We start from the raw sequence: 21,462 nt of genomic DNA, 5'->3' as shown, positions 1-21,462 counted from the left end.
AGGCAAAGGCTGCCGAGAACGAGGACGATATACAGGGCCTGGTGGTGAAGACGGAGATGCACGAGGCACACCATAAACGATGTGTGGAAAGACTGGAGGTGCTGGAGAATAACGCGAGGAGGAATAATTTAAGGATTCTTGGTCTTCCTGAAGGTGCAGAAGGAGCAGACGTCGGGGCATATGTGAGCACGATGCTGCACTCGTTAATGGGAGCGGAGGCCCCGGCGGGTCCGCTGGAGGTGGAGGGAGCATACCGAGTGATGGCGCGAGGACCGAGAGCAGGAGAAATTCCTAGAGCCATAGTGGTGAGATTCCTCCGTTTTAAGGACAAAGAGATGGTCCTTAGATGGGCAAAGAAAACTCGGAGCAGTAGGTGGGAGAACGCGGTGATCCGCGTATACCAAGACTGGAGTGCGGAGGTGGCGAGAAGGAGGGCGAGCTTTAATCGGGCCAAGGCGGTGCTTCACAAAAAGAAGATAACATTTGGAATGCTGCAACCGGCAAGACTGTGGGTCACATATCAAGGGAGGCACCACTACTTTGAGACGGCGGATGAGGCGTGGACTTTTATTGTGGAAGAAAAACTGGAATAAGCGGGTTATTAAAAAAGAACGTTTGAAACAAAGTGGTGGGGCGAGTATGGGGGGCGAAGAGGGGGGAAAAAGGGGGGAAAGATGAGTTTTATGTTATTAATCCTGCGATGCGGTAACTTTTCTCTCTTCCACAGGTGGTGGTGGAGGGAGGAAGGGAGGTGGAGGAGATGGGGCGTTGACCATGGGGGGCGGGGCCAAAAGGGAAGCGCGGGCTTTGTTCCCGCGCTATGATAATCATGGCGGGAATAGGGAAGCAGGAAGGAGGGGGCGTTGCACGGTGCGAGCCGAGGTCACGGGGGGAAGCCGAGGTCGGCCAGGGTTTGCTGACTTCTGGGAGCAACATGGGGGGTGTAACTACGCTAGTGGGGGATCTAGCGGGGGGGGGGGTGGGAGGGGGGGAGTTACTGGGTTGCTGCTGCTGGGGAGAGGGGGGAGCCGGAATGGGGTGGGGTGGGCGGGGGGGCACCGCCTGGGGGGGACACAGCTGTGTGGGAACCGGGTGAAGAGCTGGAAAAAGGGGATGGCTAATCGACAAGGGGGGGTAAAAAGCCCCCCAACCCGGTTGATCACGTGGAATGTGAGAGGGCTGAACGGGCCAATAAAGAGGGCACGAGTACTCGCACACCTTAAGAAACTTAAGGCAGACGTGGTTATGTTACAAGAGACGCACTTGAAACTTATAGACCAAGTTAGACTACGCAAAGGATGGGTGGGGCAGGTGTTTCATTCGGGGCTAGATGCGAAAAACAGGGGGTGTGGCTATACTAGTGGGGAAACGGGTTATGTTTGAGGCAAAGACCATAATGGCGGATAGCGGGGGCAGATACGTGATGGTGAGTGGCAAATTACAGGGGGAGACGGTGGTCTTGGTAAACGTATATGCCCCGAACTGGGATGATGCCAATTTTATGAGGCGCATGCTAGGACGCATCCCGGACCTAGAGGTGGGAAAGTTGGTAATGGGGGGAGATTTTAATGCGGTGCTGGAGCCAGGGCTGGACAGGTCGAGATCCAGGACTGGAAGGAGGCCGGCTGCAGCCAAGGTGCTTAAAGATTTTGTGGAGCAGATGGGAGGAGTAGACCCGTGGAGATTTAGTAGACCTAGGAGTAAGGAGTTTTCGTTTTTCTCCTATGTCCACAAAGTTTATTCGCGAATAGACTTTTTTGTTTTGGGAAGGGCGTTGATCCCGAAGGTGAGGGGGACGGAGTATACGGCTATAGCCATTTCGGATCACGCTCCACATTGGGTGGACTTGGAGATAGGGGAGGAAACAGAAGGGCGCCCACCCTGGAGAATGGACATGGGACTAATGGCAGATGAGGGGGGGTGTCTAAGGGTGAGGGGGTGCATTGAAAAATACCTGGAACTCAATGATAACGGGGAGGTCCAGGTGGGAGTGGTCTGGGAGGCGCTGAAGGCAGTAGTTAGAGGGGAGCTGATATCAATAAGGGCACATAAAGGAAAGCAGGAGAGTAGGGAACGGGAGTGGTTGCTGCAAGAACATCTGAGGGTGGACAGGCAATATGCGGAGGCACCGGAGGAGGGACTGTACAGGGAAAGGCAAAGGTTACACGTAGAATTTGACTTGCTGACAACGGGTACTGCAGAAGCACAGTGGAGGAAGGCACAGGGTGTACAGTATGAGTATGGGGAGAAGGCGAGTCGGTTGCTGGCCCATCAATTGAGGAAAAGGGGAGCAGCGAGGGAAATAGGGGGAGTGAGGGATGAGGAAGGAGAGATAGAGCGGGGAGCGGAGAGAGTGAATGGAGTGTTCAAGGCATTCTACAAAAGATTATACGAAGCTCAGCCCCCGGAGGGGAAGGAGAGAATGATGTGCTCCCTGGACCGACTGGAATTTCCTAAGGTGGAGGAGCAGGAGAGGGTGGGACTGGGAGCACAGATCGAGATAGAGGAAGTAGTGAAAGGAATTAGGAGTATTCAGGCGGGGAAGGCTCCGGGACCGGATGGATTTCCAGTCGAATTTTATAGGAAATATGTGGACTTGCTTGCCCCGATACTGATGAGAACCTTTAATGAGGCGAAGGAAAGGGGACAGCTGCCCCCGACTATGTCAGAGGCAACGATATCGCTTCTCCTAAAGAAGGAAACAGCCGCTGCAATGCGGGTCCTATAGACCTATTTCCCTCCTAAATGTAGACGCTAAGATTCTGGCCAAGGTAATGGCAATGAGGATAGAGGATTGTGTCCCGGGGGTAGTCCATGAGGACCAAACTGGGTTTGCGAAGGGGAGACAGCTGAATACGAATATACGGAGGCTGCTAGGGGTAATGATGATGCCCCCACCAGAGGGGGAAGCGGAGATAGTGGTGGCGATGGATGCCGAGAAAGCATTTGATAGAGTGGAGTGGGATTATTTGTGGGAGGTGTTGAGGAGATTTGGCTTTGGAGATGAGTATATTAGATGGGTACAGCTGCTGTATAGGGCCCCGATGGCGAGCGTGGTCACGAATGGACGGGGGTCTGCGTATTTTCGGCTCCATAGAGGGACGAGGCAGGGATGTCCTCTGTCCCCATTATTGTTCGCACTGGCGATTGAGCCCCTGGCAATAGCATTGAGGGGTTCCAGGAAGTGGAGGGGAGTACTCAGGGGAGGAGAGGAACACCGGGTATCTCTTTACGCGGACGATTTATTGGTGTATGTGGCGGACCCGGCGGAGGGGATGCCAGAGATAATGCGGATACTTGGGGAGTTTGGAGAATTTTCAGGATACAAGCTGAACATGGGGAAAAGTGAGCTGTTTGTGGTGCATCCAGGGGAGCAGAGCAGAGAAATAGTGGACTTACCGCTCAGGAAGGTAACAAGGGACTTTCGCTACTTGGGGATCCAGATAGCCAAGAATTGGGGTACATTGCATAGGTTAAACTTAACGCGGTTGGTGGAACAGATGGAGGAGGACTTCAAGAGATGGGACATGGTATCCCTGTCACTGGCAGGGAGGGTACAAGCGGTTAAAATGGTGTCCTCCCGAGATTCCTCTTTGTGTTTCAGTGCCTCCCGGTGGTGATCACAAAGGCTTTTTTCAAAAGGATTGAGAAGAGTATCATGAGTTTTGTGTGGGCCGGGAAGACCCCGAGAGTGAGGAAGGGATTTTTGCAGCGTAGTAGGGATAGGGGGGGGCTGGCGCTACCGAGCCTGAGTGAATACTACTGGGCCGCCAACATCTCAATGGTATGTAAGTGGATGGGAGAAGAGGAGGGAGCGGCGTGGAAGAGATTGGAGAAGGCGTCCTGTAGGGGGACTTGCCTACAAGCCATGGTGACGGCGCCGTTGCCGTTCTCACCGAAGAAATACACCACAAGCCCGGTGGTGGTGGCTACTCTGAAAATTTGGGGGCAATGGAGACGGCATAGGGGAAAGACGGGAGCCTCGGTGTGGTCCCCGATAAGAAATAATCATAGGTTTGCTCCGGGGAGAATGGATGGGGGATTTGGAACATGGCAAAGAGCAGGAGTAACACAACTGAGAGATCTGTTTGTAGATGGGACGTTTGCAAGTCTGGGAGCGCTGACCGAAAAATATGGGTTGCCCCAAGGGAATGCATTCCGGTATATGCAACTGAGGGCTTTTACGAGGCAACAGGTGAGGGAATTCCCGCAGCTCCCGACGCAGGAGGTGCAGGACAGAGTGATCTCAAAGACATAGGTGGGGGACGGTAAGGTGTCGGACATATATAGGGAGATGAGAGACGAGGGGGAGATTATGGTAGACGAGCTGAAAGGGAAATGGGAAGAAGAGCTGGGGGAGGAGATTGAGGAGGGGCTGTGGGCTGATGCCCTAAGTAGGGTAAACTCATCGTCCTCGTGTGCCAGGCTAAGCCTGATACAATTTAAGGTGTTACACAGGGCGCATATGACTGGAACACGGCTTAGCAAATTTTTTGGAGGAGAGGGTAGGTGTGCGAGATGCTCGAAAAGCCCAGCGAATCACACCCACATGTTCTGGTCATGTCCGGCACTACAGGGGTTTTGGGTGGGGGTGACAAAGGTGCTTTCGAAGGTAGTGGGGGTCCGGGTCGAACCATGCTGGGGGTTGGCTATATTTGGGATTGCAGAAGAGCCGGGAGTGCAGGAGGCGAGAGAGGCTGATGTTTTGGCCTTTGCGTCCCTAGTAGCCCGGCGCAGGATACTGTTGATGTGGAAGGAAGCCAAGCCTCCGGGTGTGGAGACCTGGATAAATGACATGGCAGGGTTTATAAAGCTGGAACGGATTAAGTTCGTCCTAAGGGGATCGGCTCAAGGGTTCACCAGGCGGTGGCAACTGTTCGTCGAATACCTCACAGAAAGATAGAGGGAATGGAAAAGAAGAAGACAGCAGCAGCAGCCCGGGTGGGGGGGGGGGGGGAGGAACCAGAGGGATTCTCAGGGATGTTAATATATAAGTATAATATGTATAGGTTGTTGTTATAGATAATTGTATATTGGACTGTTAAAGCATATTTTTGGAGAATATTTACCTGGGACAAGGCAGTTGCCACTTAGTTTTGTTTTTGTTTTTGTTTATATATTATTTATTTCTTGTTTATAAAACTGGCCATTGTTATTTATATTGTTATATTACTGTGTAAAGGATACACAATGTACTGTGATGGTTGGCCAAACATTTTCAATAAAATATTTTTTTTTTTAAAAAGAAATTGTGTTGAGGACAGGATCCCCCTTTTGTGGTGTTGTAATTGGGAGTTTGTTGTGCAACTTATGTAATTAGCCTTGCTGATCAGAGCTAACGAGTGGCCACGTTCATGCACCCGTCTCCCACAACACCAGTTCAGATAGACCGTCTATCTCTTCAGTTGTACATGCGTAATGGAGAAAGGCACTAAATTTAGTTTTTCTTTCAGGAAAACATAGCCACCATTTTTTTGGACAGGTTAAATTAAATGTCAATCATTGTCTCTAACACGTATACCATTCTGTTCCAGAAGAATGGGTGCGGCCAATAATGAAGCGGGAGAAGCAAGTCCTCTTACACTGGGGTTATTGTCCTGACAGGTGCGTATCCAGCTTTCAGTGTTAGATTGAAATGGCCATATATATATAGAACGGCATGGATTGGGGAAGGTGCCGCTCGAGTGTCAGCGAGTGATAATGGCACAGAAGAAGGCCATTCAGCACATCAAATCCATGCTGGCTCCCTGTAGAGCAGTTCAATCAGTCCCGTTCTCCTGCTCTATCCTCGTAGCTCTACAAGTTTATTTCCGTCACGTGCCCATCCAGCTTCCTTTTGAAATCATTCACTGCCTCCAATCCCGGAGCGAGTTCCAGCTCATTACTCCATGCGTTTAAAAGAAAAACGAGTTTTCTAACATCCTCCTGTACCTGTTGCTCGTAACCTTCAGTTTGTGCCCCCTTAGTCCTTGTGCCATCAGTTAATGGGGAAAGTGTAATTGGAAAATGCAAGCAACATAAACCCTCCTATAATCTTTCTCCTGGTTGCTAGCAGGAGTATCCTGGCGATTTCAGGGCAATTCCTGGCGATTCCAGGGCAATTCTGAAGAGTTGGCAACCCAACTGACAGCCATGAGAGAGAGACCAGCTTCACACTCTACAATGCTGCAATTATAACCCAAGGTTCACAAGAAGCTTGGGGTCGGGCAGTTAGGATTCTCAGCTGGCAATGGGTTCCAGCTCCAAACCATGATGTGAGCTTCTAACATTCCAGTCAGTGATGAGGAACCGATGTATTCTTCAAGGTTGTGTCCTTTAAATAAGCTGTTGAACCCAGATCTACGTATTCCATTGGATGTTGATAATAATGAGGCAACTATAAAAGGTTTGTGCTCTGAAAGAATGAGACTGAATGGGCTGAAGGGCCACTTGCATTCAAAACGCAAGTAACTGATAAAACACATCTTCTGATAAATTCACGGTTAAGCTATTAAATAGGAGCTCATAGCGTCCCAATTTTGAAATATCTATTTAAGAACATTTCTCACATAGATTGGCCTGAGTTTATACATCATGCAAATATGGTGAGAATTTTCAGATCCGTTATGGGAACAGATTCATGGAAAGGTGTTCTTCACTGAATTACCGTGCATACATTTGTATATGACACAAGGGGCTGGTTTAGCACAGTGGGCTAGACAGCTGGCTTGTAATGCAGAACAAGGCCAGCAGCGCGGGTTCAATTCCCGTACCAGCCTCCCCGAACAGGCGCCGGAATGTGGCGACTAGGGGCTTTTCACAGTAACTTCATTGAAGCCTACTTGTGACAAGCGATTATTATGATGATGAACGAGAGAGAGCGGAGTGGTACTGGATAGTCTACAGTCGACAAGAGAGCATGCCTGTGCCACGAACTGGTGTGTGAACTACATCCGCCAGAATGATTTGTGTAAAAACTGAGCTTTTCAACTTCCAGCACAGTAAAAATCTTACGTTGTCTATACACACACGTACTGTAAAAAGAAAACTTTTTACTACTATCTTTTTTTTAATGAATTTAGAGCACCCAATTCTTTCATTCCAATTAAGGGGCAATTTAGCATGGCCAATCCACCTACCCTGCACATCTTTGGGTTGTGGGGGCGTTTCTCACGCAAACACGGGGAGAATATGCAAACTCCACACAGACAGTGACCCAGAGCCGGGATCGAACCTGGGACCTCGGCGGCATGAGGCAGCAGTGCTAACCACTGCATCATAATGCTGCCCAACTTTTCACTATCCTAATAAAGAACAAAGAACAGTACAGCACAGGAACAGGCCCTTCGGCCCTCCAACCCTGTGCCGACCATGCTGCCCGTCTAAACTAAAATCTTCTACACTTCCGGGGTCCGTATCCCTCTATTCCCACCCTATTCATTGTATTTGTCAAGATGCCCCTTAAACATCACTATCATCCCTGCTTCCACCACCTCCCCCAGCAGTGAGTTGTTTAATAATTCAGAGTTTTTCAGTTGGCACACTCTGACAGATCTCAGAGACTTTACATAAAATGGATTTTGGAGTCCGCATGTATCTTTGGCAAAGTTGTTTTTATTGTTGAGAGATCGATTGGAGAAGCTCCAGGCCATGATTCAGGGCATCACCAGGATTGAAAAGTGTAGGAAAGAAACCCAAGTCGTGATGAGCTAACCTCAAGCTAGTGTTTAGAAGCCAGTAGATTGCGATGGGAAGGTCAAAGAAAACCATTTGTTCCACAGGTTTCAGTCCTGGGAAAGAATACATTAAAGTCTGAGACTGTTACAGACGCCTAGTCCAGATCTTAACAGATGCTAAGGTACCTGACTCGGACCGCAGTGTTTTCTTTCATTTTTAAGACTGGGTGTGGAAAGATCGATTCACTCCAGGAGTGATTGGTTATTTTTACAAACAAAACGTTATTAAAACAAAAGAAAAACAATATTTAAACTTTTAAATTTCAAACTTTTTTTTTTAAATTTAGAGTACCCAATTATTTATTTTTTTCCAATTAAGGGACAATTTAGCGTGACCAATCCACCTACCCTGCACACCTTTAGGTTGTGGGGGTGAAACCCACGCAGATACTGGGAGAATGTGCAAACTCCACACGGACAGTGACCTAGGGCCAGGATTCGAACCTGGAACTCGCTGCCGGAGGAGGTGGCGGAAGCAGGGACGATAGTGACATTTAAGGGGCATCTTGACAAATACATGAATAGGATGGAAATAGAGGGATACGGACCCAAGAAGTGTAGAAGGGTTTAGATCAGACGGGCAGCATGGTCGGCGCAGGCTTGGAGGGCCGAAGGGCCTGTTCCTGTGCTATACTTTTCTTTGTTCTTAATGGGCTAATGTTTGGTCAGATCAGTGTGTCCTGGAGGACGATGGATCTTGAGTGAATCACCCCAGCTGAACAGGGGTATCCTGTTTATTCCCATTCACGAGTGTAAGTCTGAATGGGACACTGTAACTCGGGCCAGGTGTGGGTGTATACCTCTGACTCAGTGATAGTAGTTTTACCCTCAGTCTGTTGACCCCTAAATTGCCTACTACATTTTCAATCCAATTTCCTAACACCTTCCTATCGTAACAGAGACATTGTGATGAGTCCTGGCTTGAACAAATGGAGAGTACAGGGAGGATTTGGAGAGGTAAGTTCCAGAGGCACCGAGCCGAGTACAGTGAAATGCCTTTGAGTCGACATCTTGGTTCCCATAGAATTCCTGCAGTGCAGAACGAGGCCATTCAGCCCATCGGGTTTGAACCAACCTTACCAAGAGCACCCTACCTAGGCGCACTCCCCTACCCCACTTGCACCAAGGGACAATTTAGCATGGTCAATCCATATAACCACATCTTTGGACTATGGGAGGAAACCGGAGCACCCGGAGGATGCCTATGCAGACATGGGGAGAACGTGCAGACTCCACTAAAACCCACGGCCGGAATCGAACCCGAGGCAGCAGTGCTAAAGGGTTTTTATTGGACCTAGAGTCTTTAGCCATTAAGATATTAAATATTCTGGCTAGTTACACATTTTGTGTAAGTGTACAGATTTTCACAGCTTCTCGTAGTTGTTTGGTTACTTGTAGCAATTTTGCATTAATGGATTGCCGTTGACAGAAAATACACAATCTCTCACTGTTAATTGTATTGGGTCTGCACTTCAACCTGGAAAAGGAGAGCTGGAACTCCTTCCTTCCAGCTCATCAACCTGTGGGTTTTTAGGTTTGACTTAAAGCAGTGGCATGCAGAGAAGTAATTAGTAAAGATATATTCATACAGATGGCAGGCTTACATTTGAGTACCGTTCCTCATGGACCACTTTATATAACAACTGTTATTACCTCTCATATAAAGACGCATGTTAAATCACTTTACAAGGTGCAAGGAAAACAGTAGATGCTAAATCAAAGCGTTAAAGAGAACCTAAGTATTTATGAGGGAGCCAAAAACATTATTGAAAAGCAGATAACGTGGGGTGAGGTGAGAATAAGGATCTTAAAAGTCCATATGCTGGGCCATGGGAAGCCAATGAGCCTGAGGAGGACTGAGATAATAGAAATCTGTAATATTGTGTTGGTGATGTTACACACTGTAGCATTCTGAATGAATTATAATTCACTGAGGTGGGGCATTTGAGATGTCAAATCCGGAGATGATGGAATCCTGGTTGAGGGTCTCAACAACAGTGAGGCCGGAGACGGTCCTGATCATGGAAGTGGAGGAAAGTGGGCTTGGGAATGGAGCAGATGTGGGAGGAGAAGCTCAAACTGGGTCTGACCATAACACCAAGGTTCTAGATTACTCAACTTAACCTGAGGTGGGTGGAATCAGGGAGTGAAGACGACATGTGCTGTAAAGGAGGGGGAAAAGACTGAGGATGTCTGAGGCCCTCGAATACATGAGCTGTGACTGTGCAGGTAATGGGGAAGGCACTATTAGAGGCAGTGCAGTGTTCTGGGTGAGCAAGATAAGAGAAGGCTGGTCAGAAAAATGGGAGCATGGTGTTACACATCCCACAACTTTGGAGAGAAGGGGAGTTGGAGTTTGCATGCTAGTTGGAGATGATTATGATTGAGTTTGTTGAGGAGAGTATAAATGATGGTTGTGTTGATGGGGCAAAGTTGATGATATCACTCTACAGAAGAGTGAAGTTGGTCAGTCAGGAGCTGGGATTGGAGGACCAGGAAGCAGATCATGGATTTAACGTGTGTGTTGTTTAGTTGAGGAAAAGATGGAGCTAAGCTGTGATGTGTGGGGTGAATAAGGGGATGCTGGGAGTTGGAGAATAATTGTGAGGCAGTTAATTCAGGACTGGCTTTACTTTTGGACTTGAATTTTTGAGTGGGGGAAAATTTCAGGTGGTGGTTACCAGTGAAAAAGAGGATTTGGGAGTTTTTTCTGTGCTGCCTGAGAATATGGTGGAGGCAGGTTCAATCAAGACATTCAAAAGGGAATTGGATTATTATCTGAAAAGAAATAATGTTCAGGGCCACAGACCGAAGGCAGGGGAGTGGCTGGAGGTGAATTGTTCCTTCAGAGAGCCATGGCAACACGGTGCGCTAAAATCCACTTCCTGTACTGTAACCATTCTGATTCCACAATGCTACTTCAGTTGTAACAACCACGGAATCAGGCCGTTGATATTTGCATTCCGCCACTAAATTACAATGTTACAATTCGTTAAAGGACACGCAAAGCAGATTTCAGATAACATGGAGTCAAGAAGATACCATCTATTGGTGCAGTGGTTAGCACTGCTGCCTCACTGCACTGAGGTCCCAGGTTCAATCCCGGCTCTGGGTCACTGTCCATGTGGAGTTTGCGCATTCTCCCCGTGTCTGCGTGGGTTTCACCCTACCAAACCCAAAAATGTGCATGTTAGGTGGATTGGCCACGCTAAATTGCCCCTTAATTGGTGTCATGATATGCAGACACACACATAATGATATACAGACAAGCAGCTAATGGACACAGAGAACAGGACATGACCAATAAGCAGGCAGGACACTCAGGGGTGGGATCTGACTCTAAAAGACACGAGGCACTCACACTCCGCCTCTTTCCACTGATGAACATCTAGAGAGTCAGTCAAGGGTGTTGTTACAATCTCACACCTCCACCACGTGGCTAAGAGCTAGTCTGGTTCAGTCAGACAGAGTAACCACACTTAAGTTAGCCGAGAGTCAAACTCATAGAGAACTGTGCTATTAGTTCAATAAACCTGATTGAACTAACTTCAAGGTCTGGAGTATCTTTCTGATCTAAGCTGCATCCAGTTGCAGCCAGTGTTAGACCAGTGTACCTAACACGACAATTGGAAAATAAATAATAAACCATCTCTCCAAATGATTCAGTTATCATTATTGTATGAATCATGGAATCCCTACAGTGCAGAAGGAGGTCAATCCGCCCATCAAGTCTGCATCGGCCCTCTGAAGGAGCACCTTACCTAAGCCCAACCCCCACACTATCCCCATAACCCCACTCGGGGCAATCTATCGTGGCCAATCCACCTAACCTGTACATCTTTGGACACTAAGGGACAATTTAACATGGCCAATCCACCTAACCTGTACATTTTTGGACATTAAGGGACAATTTAACACGGCCAATCCACCTAACCTGCACATCTTTGGACACTAAGGGGCAATTTAACATGGCCAATCCACCTAACCTGTACATCTTTGGACAGTAAGGGACAATTTAACATGGCCAATCCACCTAACCTGCACATCTTTGGACACCAAGGGACAATTTAACATGGCCAATCCACCTAACCTGTACATCTTTGGACACTAAGGGACAATTTAGCATGGCCGAGAGATTGGAACTATTGCCTCCGGATCGTTGGTCCAGGCCTCTGGATTGCTAATCCAGTAAAATAATTGCTATGCTACTGTACCTGCCAAAAACAAGCTATTAACTGCAAACCATAATGCTCAAACTTAAGCATAGATATAAATAGTTGTAAACAGGGCAATTTTAGTATTTAATAAATTGAGGCACTGGGCGGAGTAGGAGATCTCCACCCCAGCAAAACTTGCCTCCGGGCTATCAACGAGGCAAAGGCGAGGACATCCACCTTCACCTCCCACTGAAGCACGGCGAGTCCAAAAATGCCACCAGCGGACAGGGCTCCAGCTTGCTATCAAGAATCCCTGACATGGTGTTGAAGAAGAGGACCCAGAAGCTTACAGGTTTAGCACAAGATCAGAACATATGGGTATGATTCACCAGCTCCCGAGAACAACGCTCATACCTATCCTCCACTCCCACGAAAAAAACACTCATCCTCGTCTTAGTCAGATTGGCCCTGTGCATCAAGCTGAGCCTCACACAGGGCGAGTTGCCCCCCCCCCCAATAAAAAACTGGACCCAGTTCACCTCCCACTTCCTCTTTACCTCATCCATGGAGCCTGCTCCGCCCACAGGATCGGTCTATAAATGTCTGAAATCTTCCCCTCACCCAACTCGGCCAGAGCTAAGTTCCTATTCAAGCGGGAGGGGAAAGGTACCAAGGGAAACAAAGAGATCTCCTTACACAAGAAATCACGCACCTGGGAATACCTGAATAAATTAGGCCTCGGAAGTTGGAATTTGTCGAACAGCTCCTCAAAACTGACACAGCTACCCACCACAAACAGGACCCCAAACCTCTCTCGACCCTCCTATTTATAGAAATTTAGAGTACCCAATTATTTTCTTTTCCAATTAATGGGCAATTTACGTGTCCAATCCACCTAACCAGCACATCTTTTGGGTTGTGGGGGTGAAACCCACGCAGACACGGGGAGAATGTGCAAACTCCACACGGACAGTGGCCCAGGGCCGGGATTCGAACCCAGGTCCTCGGCGCTGCAGTCCCAGTGCTAACCACTGCGCCACCATGCTGCCCTGGCCATGCTAAATTGCCCCTTAGTGTCCAAAGATGTACAGGTTAGGTGGATTGGCCGTGATAAATTGCCCCTTAGTGTCCAAAGATGTGCAGGTTAGGTGGATTGGCCATGTTAAATTGTCCCTTAGTGTCCAAAGATGTGCAGGTTAGGTGGATTGGCCGTGATAAATTGTCCCTTCGTGTCCAAAGATGTACAGGTTAGGTGGACTGGCCATGTTAAATTGTCCCTTAGTGTCCAAAGATGTACAGGTTAGGTGGATTGGCCATGATAAATTGTCCCTTAGTGTCCAAAGATGTACAGGTTAGGTGGATTGGCCGTGTTAAATTGTCCTTAGTGTCCAAAGATGTACAGGTTAGGTGGATTGGCCGTGTTAAATTGTCCTTAGTGTCCAAAGATGTGCAGGTTAGGTGGATTGGCCGTGTTAAATTGTCCTTAGTGTCCAAAGATGTGCAGGTTAGGTGGATTGGCCATGATAAATTGTCCCTTAGTGTCCAAAGATGTACAGGTTAGGTGGATTGGCCATGTTAAATTGTCCCTTAGTGTCCAAAGATGTGCAGGTTAGGTGGATTGGCCATGTTAAATTGTCCCTTAGTGTCCAAAGATGTGCCGGTTAGGTGGGGTTGCGGGGATGGGGTGGGGTAATGGGCCTGGGTGGGGTGCTCTTTCAGAGGGTCGGTGCCGAATGGCCTCCTTCTGCTCTGTAGGGATTCTTTGATTCTACTTTTGCTCCCTTGGGTTCTCAGTCTTTTAACAAAGGGTCCTATATCGGACCAAAAATGGTCTGATTATGTCCCACTAACAAGGCTATCCTGAACACACTATTCAACTGGCCTTTTGGCCTTGGTGAGGAATGTTTTATTTAAATATACACCTTTGTCATTTTCATTTTGAGTTCACAGCATTAAGTTTAACTAATGATTCCATTTTTGTCACCCGTTAAGCTGAAACCTCATTTTGAGAACACATTTCGGGCAAATTACAGGGCATTTCCCCATCAACCAACTGGAGGCGAGGATGATATTCCTCTGCTTGCCTTACCACCAGACTTCATGAATGATGAGAGTATCTTCGTACAGCAGCGCTCCACTGTTGAAGTATCATTTAGTTTTTCTCAAGGCTGCGAAACTGGACTTCAGATACCCACCTTGTCCAAGAATGAAGTTTTAGAGAACAAAAGGACAACACCTCAATTGATCTCATGCCGTCACTTGTCTGCAAAACACTGTTTCAGTTATGAATTAAATCATTAAATAAGTTGTGCTATAAAAATAAAATTGACCAAAAGTTTGTGCCTGGTTTAAGTTCCTTCCTGAAACTCAAATGTATACATCTGCTCCAAACGTCAGTTACACAAGGAGCAGCAAATCCTCTTTATATTTATCAGGATTAGGGGGCAGCGCGGTGGCGCAGTGGTTAGCACTTTGAATCCTGGCTCTGGATCGCTATTCCGTGTGGGGTTTGCACATTCTCCCCGTGTCTGTGTGGGTCTCACCCCCACAACTCAATGATGTGCAGGGTAGGTGGATTGGACACGCTAAAAATTGCCCCTTAATTTGAAATAATAAAAAAATTGGGTACTCTAAATTTCAAAATAAATATTTATCAGGATTCTGATGCAACATTGTTGGGAGTAGCAATCTGGAGACAGGAACTAAGAAGTTTTAATGCTTTACTGCCATTTTGTTGAGGAGCGATAATATTGCAAAGAATTTGTAAGTGACAATATTAACACTGCGACAAAGTATGCTGGATTGTGATGTTGAAATTCCTCCTGTGTTGTGTCCCCCTAGTTATGATACATGGATCCCAGCCAGTGAGATTGAGGCAGCGGTCGAGGACCCCCCACCTATTGAGCGACCCCGGAAGGTTTGCAGATTTATAATTCCCAATACATTAAAATGTACATATTTAGAACTGTGTATGGGTAAAGCTGAATCCAAATCTGTTTATTTTGCCCATGTTCAAAATGTAGAATGGCCTGCTTTATTTAGTCAACATAAACTGCTGTTATCATAACACTTGGGACTTCTGAATACAGCATCTGCAGCCTCTTACCCACCCGTCCGAGAATCCCAAATCTCCATCAGCCTCTGCAACCCCCTCTCCTGGTCCCAAGTTAATGGTATTCCTATTGACATTGCTGATGTTGTCTTTTTTGGAGGTAGCTATCACAGAGCTGGTGGGTACCATTGAGATCAGCTGTGTGTGTTACTACAGTCCATCCTGCATTAGTTGGAATCTTCCAAAATTCCCTAGGTTCTGGCACGGTCCCATCAGATTGGAAAAGCCCAAATGTTACACCTCTATTCAAGAAAGGAGGGAGACAGAAAGCAGGAAACTACAAGCCAGTAAGCCTAACATCTGTCATTGGGAAAAGGCTAGAATCCTTTATTCAGGAGGTAACAGCAGGACATTTAGAAAATCAGGATACCATCAGGCAGAGTCAACATGGTTTTGTGAAAGAGAAATTGCACGAGAGAATTATTAGAGTTCTTTGAGGATCTAACAAACAGGGTGGTTAAAAAGAAACCAGGAGTATATTTGGATTTCCAAAAGTCATTCAGTAAAAATAATATCTCTATTAGTGTCACAAGTAGTCTTACATTAACAATGCAATGAAGTTACTGTGAAAATTCCCCAGTCGCCACACTACGGTGCCTGTTCGGGTACACAGAGGGAGAATTCAGAATGTCGAATTCACTTAATAGCACGTCTTTCGGGACTTGTGGGGGGAAACCCACGCAGATACGGGGAGAACGTGCAGACTCCGCACAGACAGTGACCCAAGCCAGGAATCGAACCTGGGACCTCGGCACCGTGAGACAGCAGTGCTAACCACTGCGCCACCATGCTGCCCTTGTGAGTGGGCAAATATTTGACAGATGGAGTATATGTGGGAAAATGTGAGGTTGGTTGGAAGAAAAGAAAAGCAGAGTATTTAACGAGGGAGAGAGAGACTGCAGAATGATGTAGTACAGAGGGATCTGGGTGTCATTGTACATGAATCATAAAGAGTTAGCATGCAGGTACAGCAAGTAATTAGCATCTCATTGTTGGCCTTTGTTGCAAGGGGAATGGAATACACCATAAGACATAGGAGCAGAATCAGGCCACTCGGCCCATCGAGTCTGCTCCGCCATTCAATCATTTTTTTTTAAAACATTTTTTTTAAATTTTGGAGTGCCCAATTCATTTTTTCCAATTAAGGGGCAATTTAGCGTGGCCAATCCACCTACCCTGCGCATCTTTGGGTAGCGGGGGCGAAACCCATGCAAACACGGGGAGAATGTGCAAACTCCACACGGACAGTGACCCAGAGCCGGAATCGAACCTGGGACCTCGGCGCTGTGACACAACAGGGCTAACCCACTGCGCCACCGTGCTGCCCCCCGCCATTCAATCATGGCTGATACTCTGTGAGCTGGGAATAGTAATATTCCATCACCTCCCTTTCTAATGGCGAAACCTTAATGGCTACTGTCTTTCTACTGGTGGGTTAAGAAAAGAAATGTTTGTATTTAACTAAAAAAAGATAATGTAAGAATTCCAGCATTCATCTGCTCGTAACTCATGTGGACTCACTTTCTTTTTTTAAAAATATATTTATTAAAGTTTTTTAACACAATTTTTCTCCCTTACAAACAATAACCCCCCCCCTCGTGGACTCTCTTTCAAGACTATCCAAGCTTCCTAGAGTTCTGTAAGAGTGTTATTGGATTTGAAGCGTTAACTCTGTTTCTTTCTCCACAGATGCCGAGTTTTCCGAGCATTTTCTGTTTTTATTTCCGGTTTCCAGCATCCACAGTATTTTGCTTTTATTTAACTAAACTTCCTGTCTGTTGAAAGGTCCATGCTAAGTGGATAATGGACACCGATACCTTCAATGAGTGGATGAACGAGGAAGACTATGAGGTGAATGATGACCGGGCACCTGTTGTTCGAAGGAAAAGAATTTCTGCCAAAACATTAACAGAAGAGGTAATTTCTCCTGTTTTCCAATTTACCTCTTTCGTGACTTGAGGTGAGTTTCAGCCAGTGTTACATTTGACTCAATATTGTTCTTTTTCGAAAGATTGTTCCTTTTGGCTGTGATGTTCAAATTTGAACTTGAAATGTACTTTAATAAAAATTGATGGAAGCTTTCAAAACAGGCATTCCCTATAGTTTATTATTTGAGATTAGAAAGGAAAATTTGACTTTGGGTAGATGTTCGATCCCGGCCCCGGGTCACTGTCCGTGTGGAGTTTGCACATTCTCCACATTCTCCCCGTGTTTGCGTGGGTCTCACCCCCACAACCCAAAGATGCACAGGGTAGGTGGATTGGCCACGCTAAATTGCCCCTTAATTGGAAAAAAATAATTGAGTACTCTAAATTTATTTTTAAAAAGAGAAAAAAAAGACTTTGGGTAGATGTGTACCAATACAAAGCTTGAAGAATCAAATATAAGATCCCTTCCTGTTCACTTTCTGAACAGAATTCAGTCGTTCACAGAACATGGAACATACAGTGCAGAAGGAGGCCATTAGGCCCATCGAGTCTGCACTGACCCACTTAAACCCTCACTTGCACCCTATCCCCGTAACCCAATAACCTCTCCTAACCTTTTGGACACTTGAGGTCAATTTATCATGGCCAATCCACCTAACAGCACGTCTTTCGGGATTTGTGGAAGGAAACCCACGCAGACACTGGGAGAACGTGCAGACTCCGCACAGACAGTGACCCAAGCCGGGAATCGAACCAGGGACCCTGGCGCTGTGAAGCCACAGTGCTAACCACTTGTGCTGCCCGGTCAAATCTTTCTTCAGTCGCTTCCATTATCTAGCAGCCCCCAAAAAAGTTTATTTTAGGAAGTTCACCTGTTATTGAGAATTGTTTCTTGTCTGGAAGCACACAAGAGTTATTTGCACTTGGTGCTTCCAGTGCAAGTGACGTTTCGCTGGTTGTATGGAAAATGAGTGACTCTCCAACATTTATTCTTCAAAGGTGCACAGCCCTGACTCCGATCGGAGAGATAAGAAGGGAAGCAGTCACAAAAAAAGGAAACGTTCCCCTTCTCCTTCTCCGACCCCCGACTCCAAGAAAAAGAACACCAAGAAAGGGTGAGGCACTTCCCTTGTCTCAGGAAATTATTGCTTGCTTTAAACTGAGAAATGTTGGCCTCCTGTGTGAATTTCTAATGCAAAAAGGTATGCCAACATTCATTCCCAAGCTGCTGACCCAGACGTAACCCTCTGAAAGAAAGTGAATTGATCGATTTCTAATAAAATCTATTAAGCACATTAACAGTTTTATACCACTCAAGGTTTGTCAGAATATGAAACACTTTTAAGAAAAGAACATTGCTGTATGGCCACTGGACCACTGTGACCGACCCGTTAAAGATTGCAAGTGAGAGGCTGTGTTAAATGAATGGCTTTGGGATTGGGAAGATTGAGGGAGTTTAAAGGAGCAGTGTCCGATTTTGATCCTGTGTGAAATTTGACTGCGGAAAAGAGATCTGAGTTCTTCCAACCTTATTACTCTGAGTTACTGGAGAGCGCATTAATGTCCTTGTATAACCTGCCCTGTTCTGAAAGCTGGCAGCAAACAAAAAATGGTATCCATAGAATTAGAATGTCGAGGTGTTGGAATGCATGGGAATCACCAGTTTTGGAGACACACTACCTAAAATGCTTCTGGTCCCAAAAAGCCCTCTTCAAAACCAGAATCACGATGTTTCTGGGCAAAATGTGAAGAGCGATTAGTGTGTTACTTGAGTAGTCCTATGTTCAGGCTATTAACACATTGAAATAACTAAAAGTCACATGCACGCCTGGCACACTTTCAAGTATCATATATGCAAAGTGTACATCGCATTCTCCATCACGCATCCTTGATTGGCTCAATTTGTGACAAGCAGCAAGTGATTATGAACTGAATAATGTTGGTTGCCTGAAATGCTACTAAAGAGGTTATAAAAGTAGCAATGACGAGTTAGTAAATAGTTACCGATAAACAAGCAGCAAGGAGGAGATGGGGAGCTCATGAAATTGCTCAAAATACTTTTTTGGGGGGGGGCGGGGGGGGGGGGGGGGGATCCTTTTGGCCGCCATCTTGCTTTGCCAGTAAAATAAGGTTTCTAACACACACAAATCTTAAACAGTTCCCAAGCCAAACCACAAATTTAGGATTCTCCATTGCAAATCTGTCCAATATGTTTGTTCTCAGAGGCATTCCCATGTGAGGGCCTGGGGCATGGTTTTCCTCCATTCTCGGGGGTTGCTTTGTGCAACTGGACTGTAATTGTTTGGTGTCATCACATGTACAGCGTTCAATTGGCTGGATGGCTGCTCCGTGATGCGGAGCGAGGCCAACAGCACGGGTTCAATTCCCGTACTAGCTGAGGTTATCCTCTCCCCTCGCCTGAGGTGTGGTGATCCTCAGGCTAAAATCACCACCAGTCAGCCCTCTCTCAAAAGGCGAGAGCAGCCTATGGTCCTCGGGGAACTATAGTGACTTTCACTTCCCGGCCTTCATGCTCAGGAAAGAAAATGGAGAATTCTTGGCCTGTTTATATTGCATCTACTCGGTCACTGCAAAACTCCAAGTGCATGTTTAATGACCTTTATAATCTACTAGCAGATTTCCAGTGGTGTTACCATGTCAGTGGATGCACAAATGCTACGCAGATTGAATTGTGACACCAACTGATTGACCACATCCTGCTAATTCTTTCTGCTTCATACTCGTACATGCAAGCTAGCTTCATTGTTACTCTCTCTAACTCCCTCCATTTCTGCATCTGTACTTCTCAGTCCCCCTAATTTACTCCCTTCTCTGCTTCTTTCTTGCTGTCTCTTTTTGTGCTGATGTTTGTTTCTCTCACTATTTCTGCCTCACATTCTCTCTCTCCGTGTTTTGAATTTCTCTATATCAGTTGCTCCCTCTGCTTCCCGCTCTCTGTCTTCCTCTTATGTTATCAGTCTCTGTTCCTTTTCTTTACATTTTTTTTTCATTCATCCTCTACCCTACTTCCTCTATCTGAGAATTGATGCATTAGCCAGAAGAGTGAAAGAGGGGAGGACCTTCAATGGAGAGAAATACATTTGTATTCTTTGCTTTTTAAGTTCTCCTGATTAGTTCTTTTTTTTCCTGAGGTAAACTCTAAACAGTTGAATTCGGCTATCGAGAACAAATAAGACCACAAGACATAGGAGCAGAATTAGGCCATTTGGTCCATCGAGCCTGCTCCAGTCAGTTTTGCGAAAAAGTCAGAAATTCTCCAATGAGTCAAGCAACAGGAATAAATTGTTGCTAATCTATGGCGAGGGAAATGTGACCACACACTCCATAGTCTGGGAAGTCAATAGTAACAGCAGCCAATCAAAGTATAAACTTCAAGCTCAGGCTTTGAAAGCGGCTGAGTTCTTCATGTAAGAATATTAACAAAGCTACTTGAACAAAACAAACTTTGTAACCGAGCACAATTGTTAATTTGGATAAGTGAACATTTTTCTTGTTTTCATTGTGTTCCAAACCTTATTTTAGAAATTTCAGTTGCTGTGTAAAAAAAAAAATGGCGGACAAAAGACCCCCCTTGGAATTTTTATTCAAACAATTTGATTGGCACTCTTAGGTAGCCTTCCCCTCTGAGTATTGAATCTGAGGGAATCCCAGTGAATAAACATGATGGTCTCCCAATTATCTGCAGGAGATCTCCATGAGGTGGAATACACTTGTTTGTCACTCGACCAACTGGATGAAGTTTGGATCATGAATTAGAAATTGCTTTGTATAAGTTCATAATGAACACATTGGGTGGCAGAAAGAACCCATCAGCGAAGAAATAGGTGTAAAATTGGAATGTGTGATGGTGAAGGAAGGCGTGCAAAAATAATAATCTTCATTATTGTCACAAGCCGGCTTACATTAACATTGCAATGAAGTTACTGTGAAAAGCCCCTAGTCGCCACATTCCGGCACCTGTTCGGGTCACAGAGGGAGAATTCAGAATGTCCAATTCACCCAACAGCACGTCTTTCGGGACCAAAGTGTTATGCCAAGTAGTATTACTGAGGATGCGGATTCGTCAGCACTGGGGGAAGTCCCGGATGCGGGTGCCTGAGGTCTGCCTCTACTGGCTCCCAGGGCAGAGCCAGGAAGAGGCAAATGCCTAAATTTAACAGAACTGGGGCTAGACGTTGAGCCTATAGGCAGGTAAAAGCAGAGAAACTCTAATGACAGCAATGAGCAACAGGACTACCAGAGGAGGGGTATATATTTTGTGAAGAGCTGGCAGAGCTATGAGCATTGGGAAAGGGAAAATATTTGTGTAAACAGCAGTGTAAGATGTCTTTTTAAAGAGCTGAACACCCACATTTTCTTGAGTGGGGATTAGGCTACTGGAAGAGTATTTATTTTCTTCAGCGGCAGGACCGAGCTTTTTGGCAGGCAGAGGCGGGAACACATTTTCTTTTTAATTTTACAACCAAAATAACGACAAATATAACTTCAAGCGATCAGCTAATGTCCAGTCTGAGCAGCAGAACAGAAGT

At 46.2% G+C, this 21,462-nt stretch overlaps 1 protein-coding gene across 7 annotated transcripts in view; it reads left to right on the top strand.

The window, feature by feature from the left end:
* The window catches only part of smarcc2 (SWI/SNF related BAF chromatin remodeling complex subunit C2), a 355,784-nt gene that overhangs the window by 141,057 nt on the left and 193,265 nt on the right, over positions 1-21,462 (top strand). For 6 of the 7 annotated variants that reach the window (XM_072494060.1, XM_072494064.1, XM_072494061.1 and 3 more), the window contains exons 7-10: positions 5,535-5,604; positions 14,714-14,789; positions 16,770-16,901; positions 17,912-18,027. In XM_072494060.1, the coding sequence (XP_072350161.1) occupies positions 5,535-5,604; positions 14,714-14,789; positions 16,770-16,901; positions 17,912-18,027 (394 nt within the window). The remainder of the gene's footprint in view (positions 1-5,534; positions 5,605-14,713; positions 14,790-16,769; positions 16,902-17,911; positions 18,028-21,462) is intronic. The other variant, XM_072494062.1, reaches the window with a different exon arrangement.

Source organism: Scyliorhinus torazame, chromosome X (genome assembly GCF_047496885.1).
Source record: "Scyliorhinus torazame isolate Kashiwa2021f chromosome X, sScyTor2.1, whole genome shotgun sequence".
Taxonomy (NCBI): Eukaryota; Metazoa; Chordata; class Chondrichthyes; order Carcharhiniformes; family Scyliorhinidae; genus Scyliorhinus; species Scyliorhinus torazame.
Note: the sequence above shows the minus strand (reverse complement) of the source record. Positions and strands in the feature narration are given on the sequence as shown.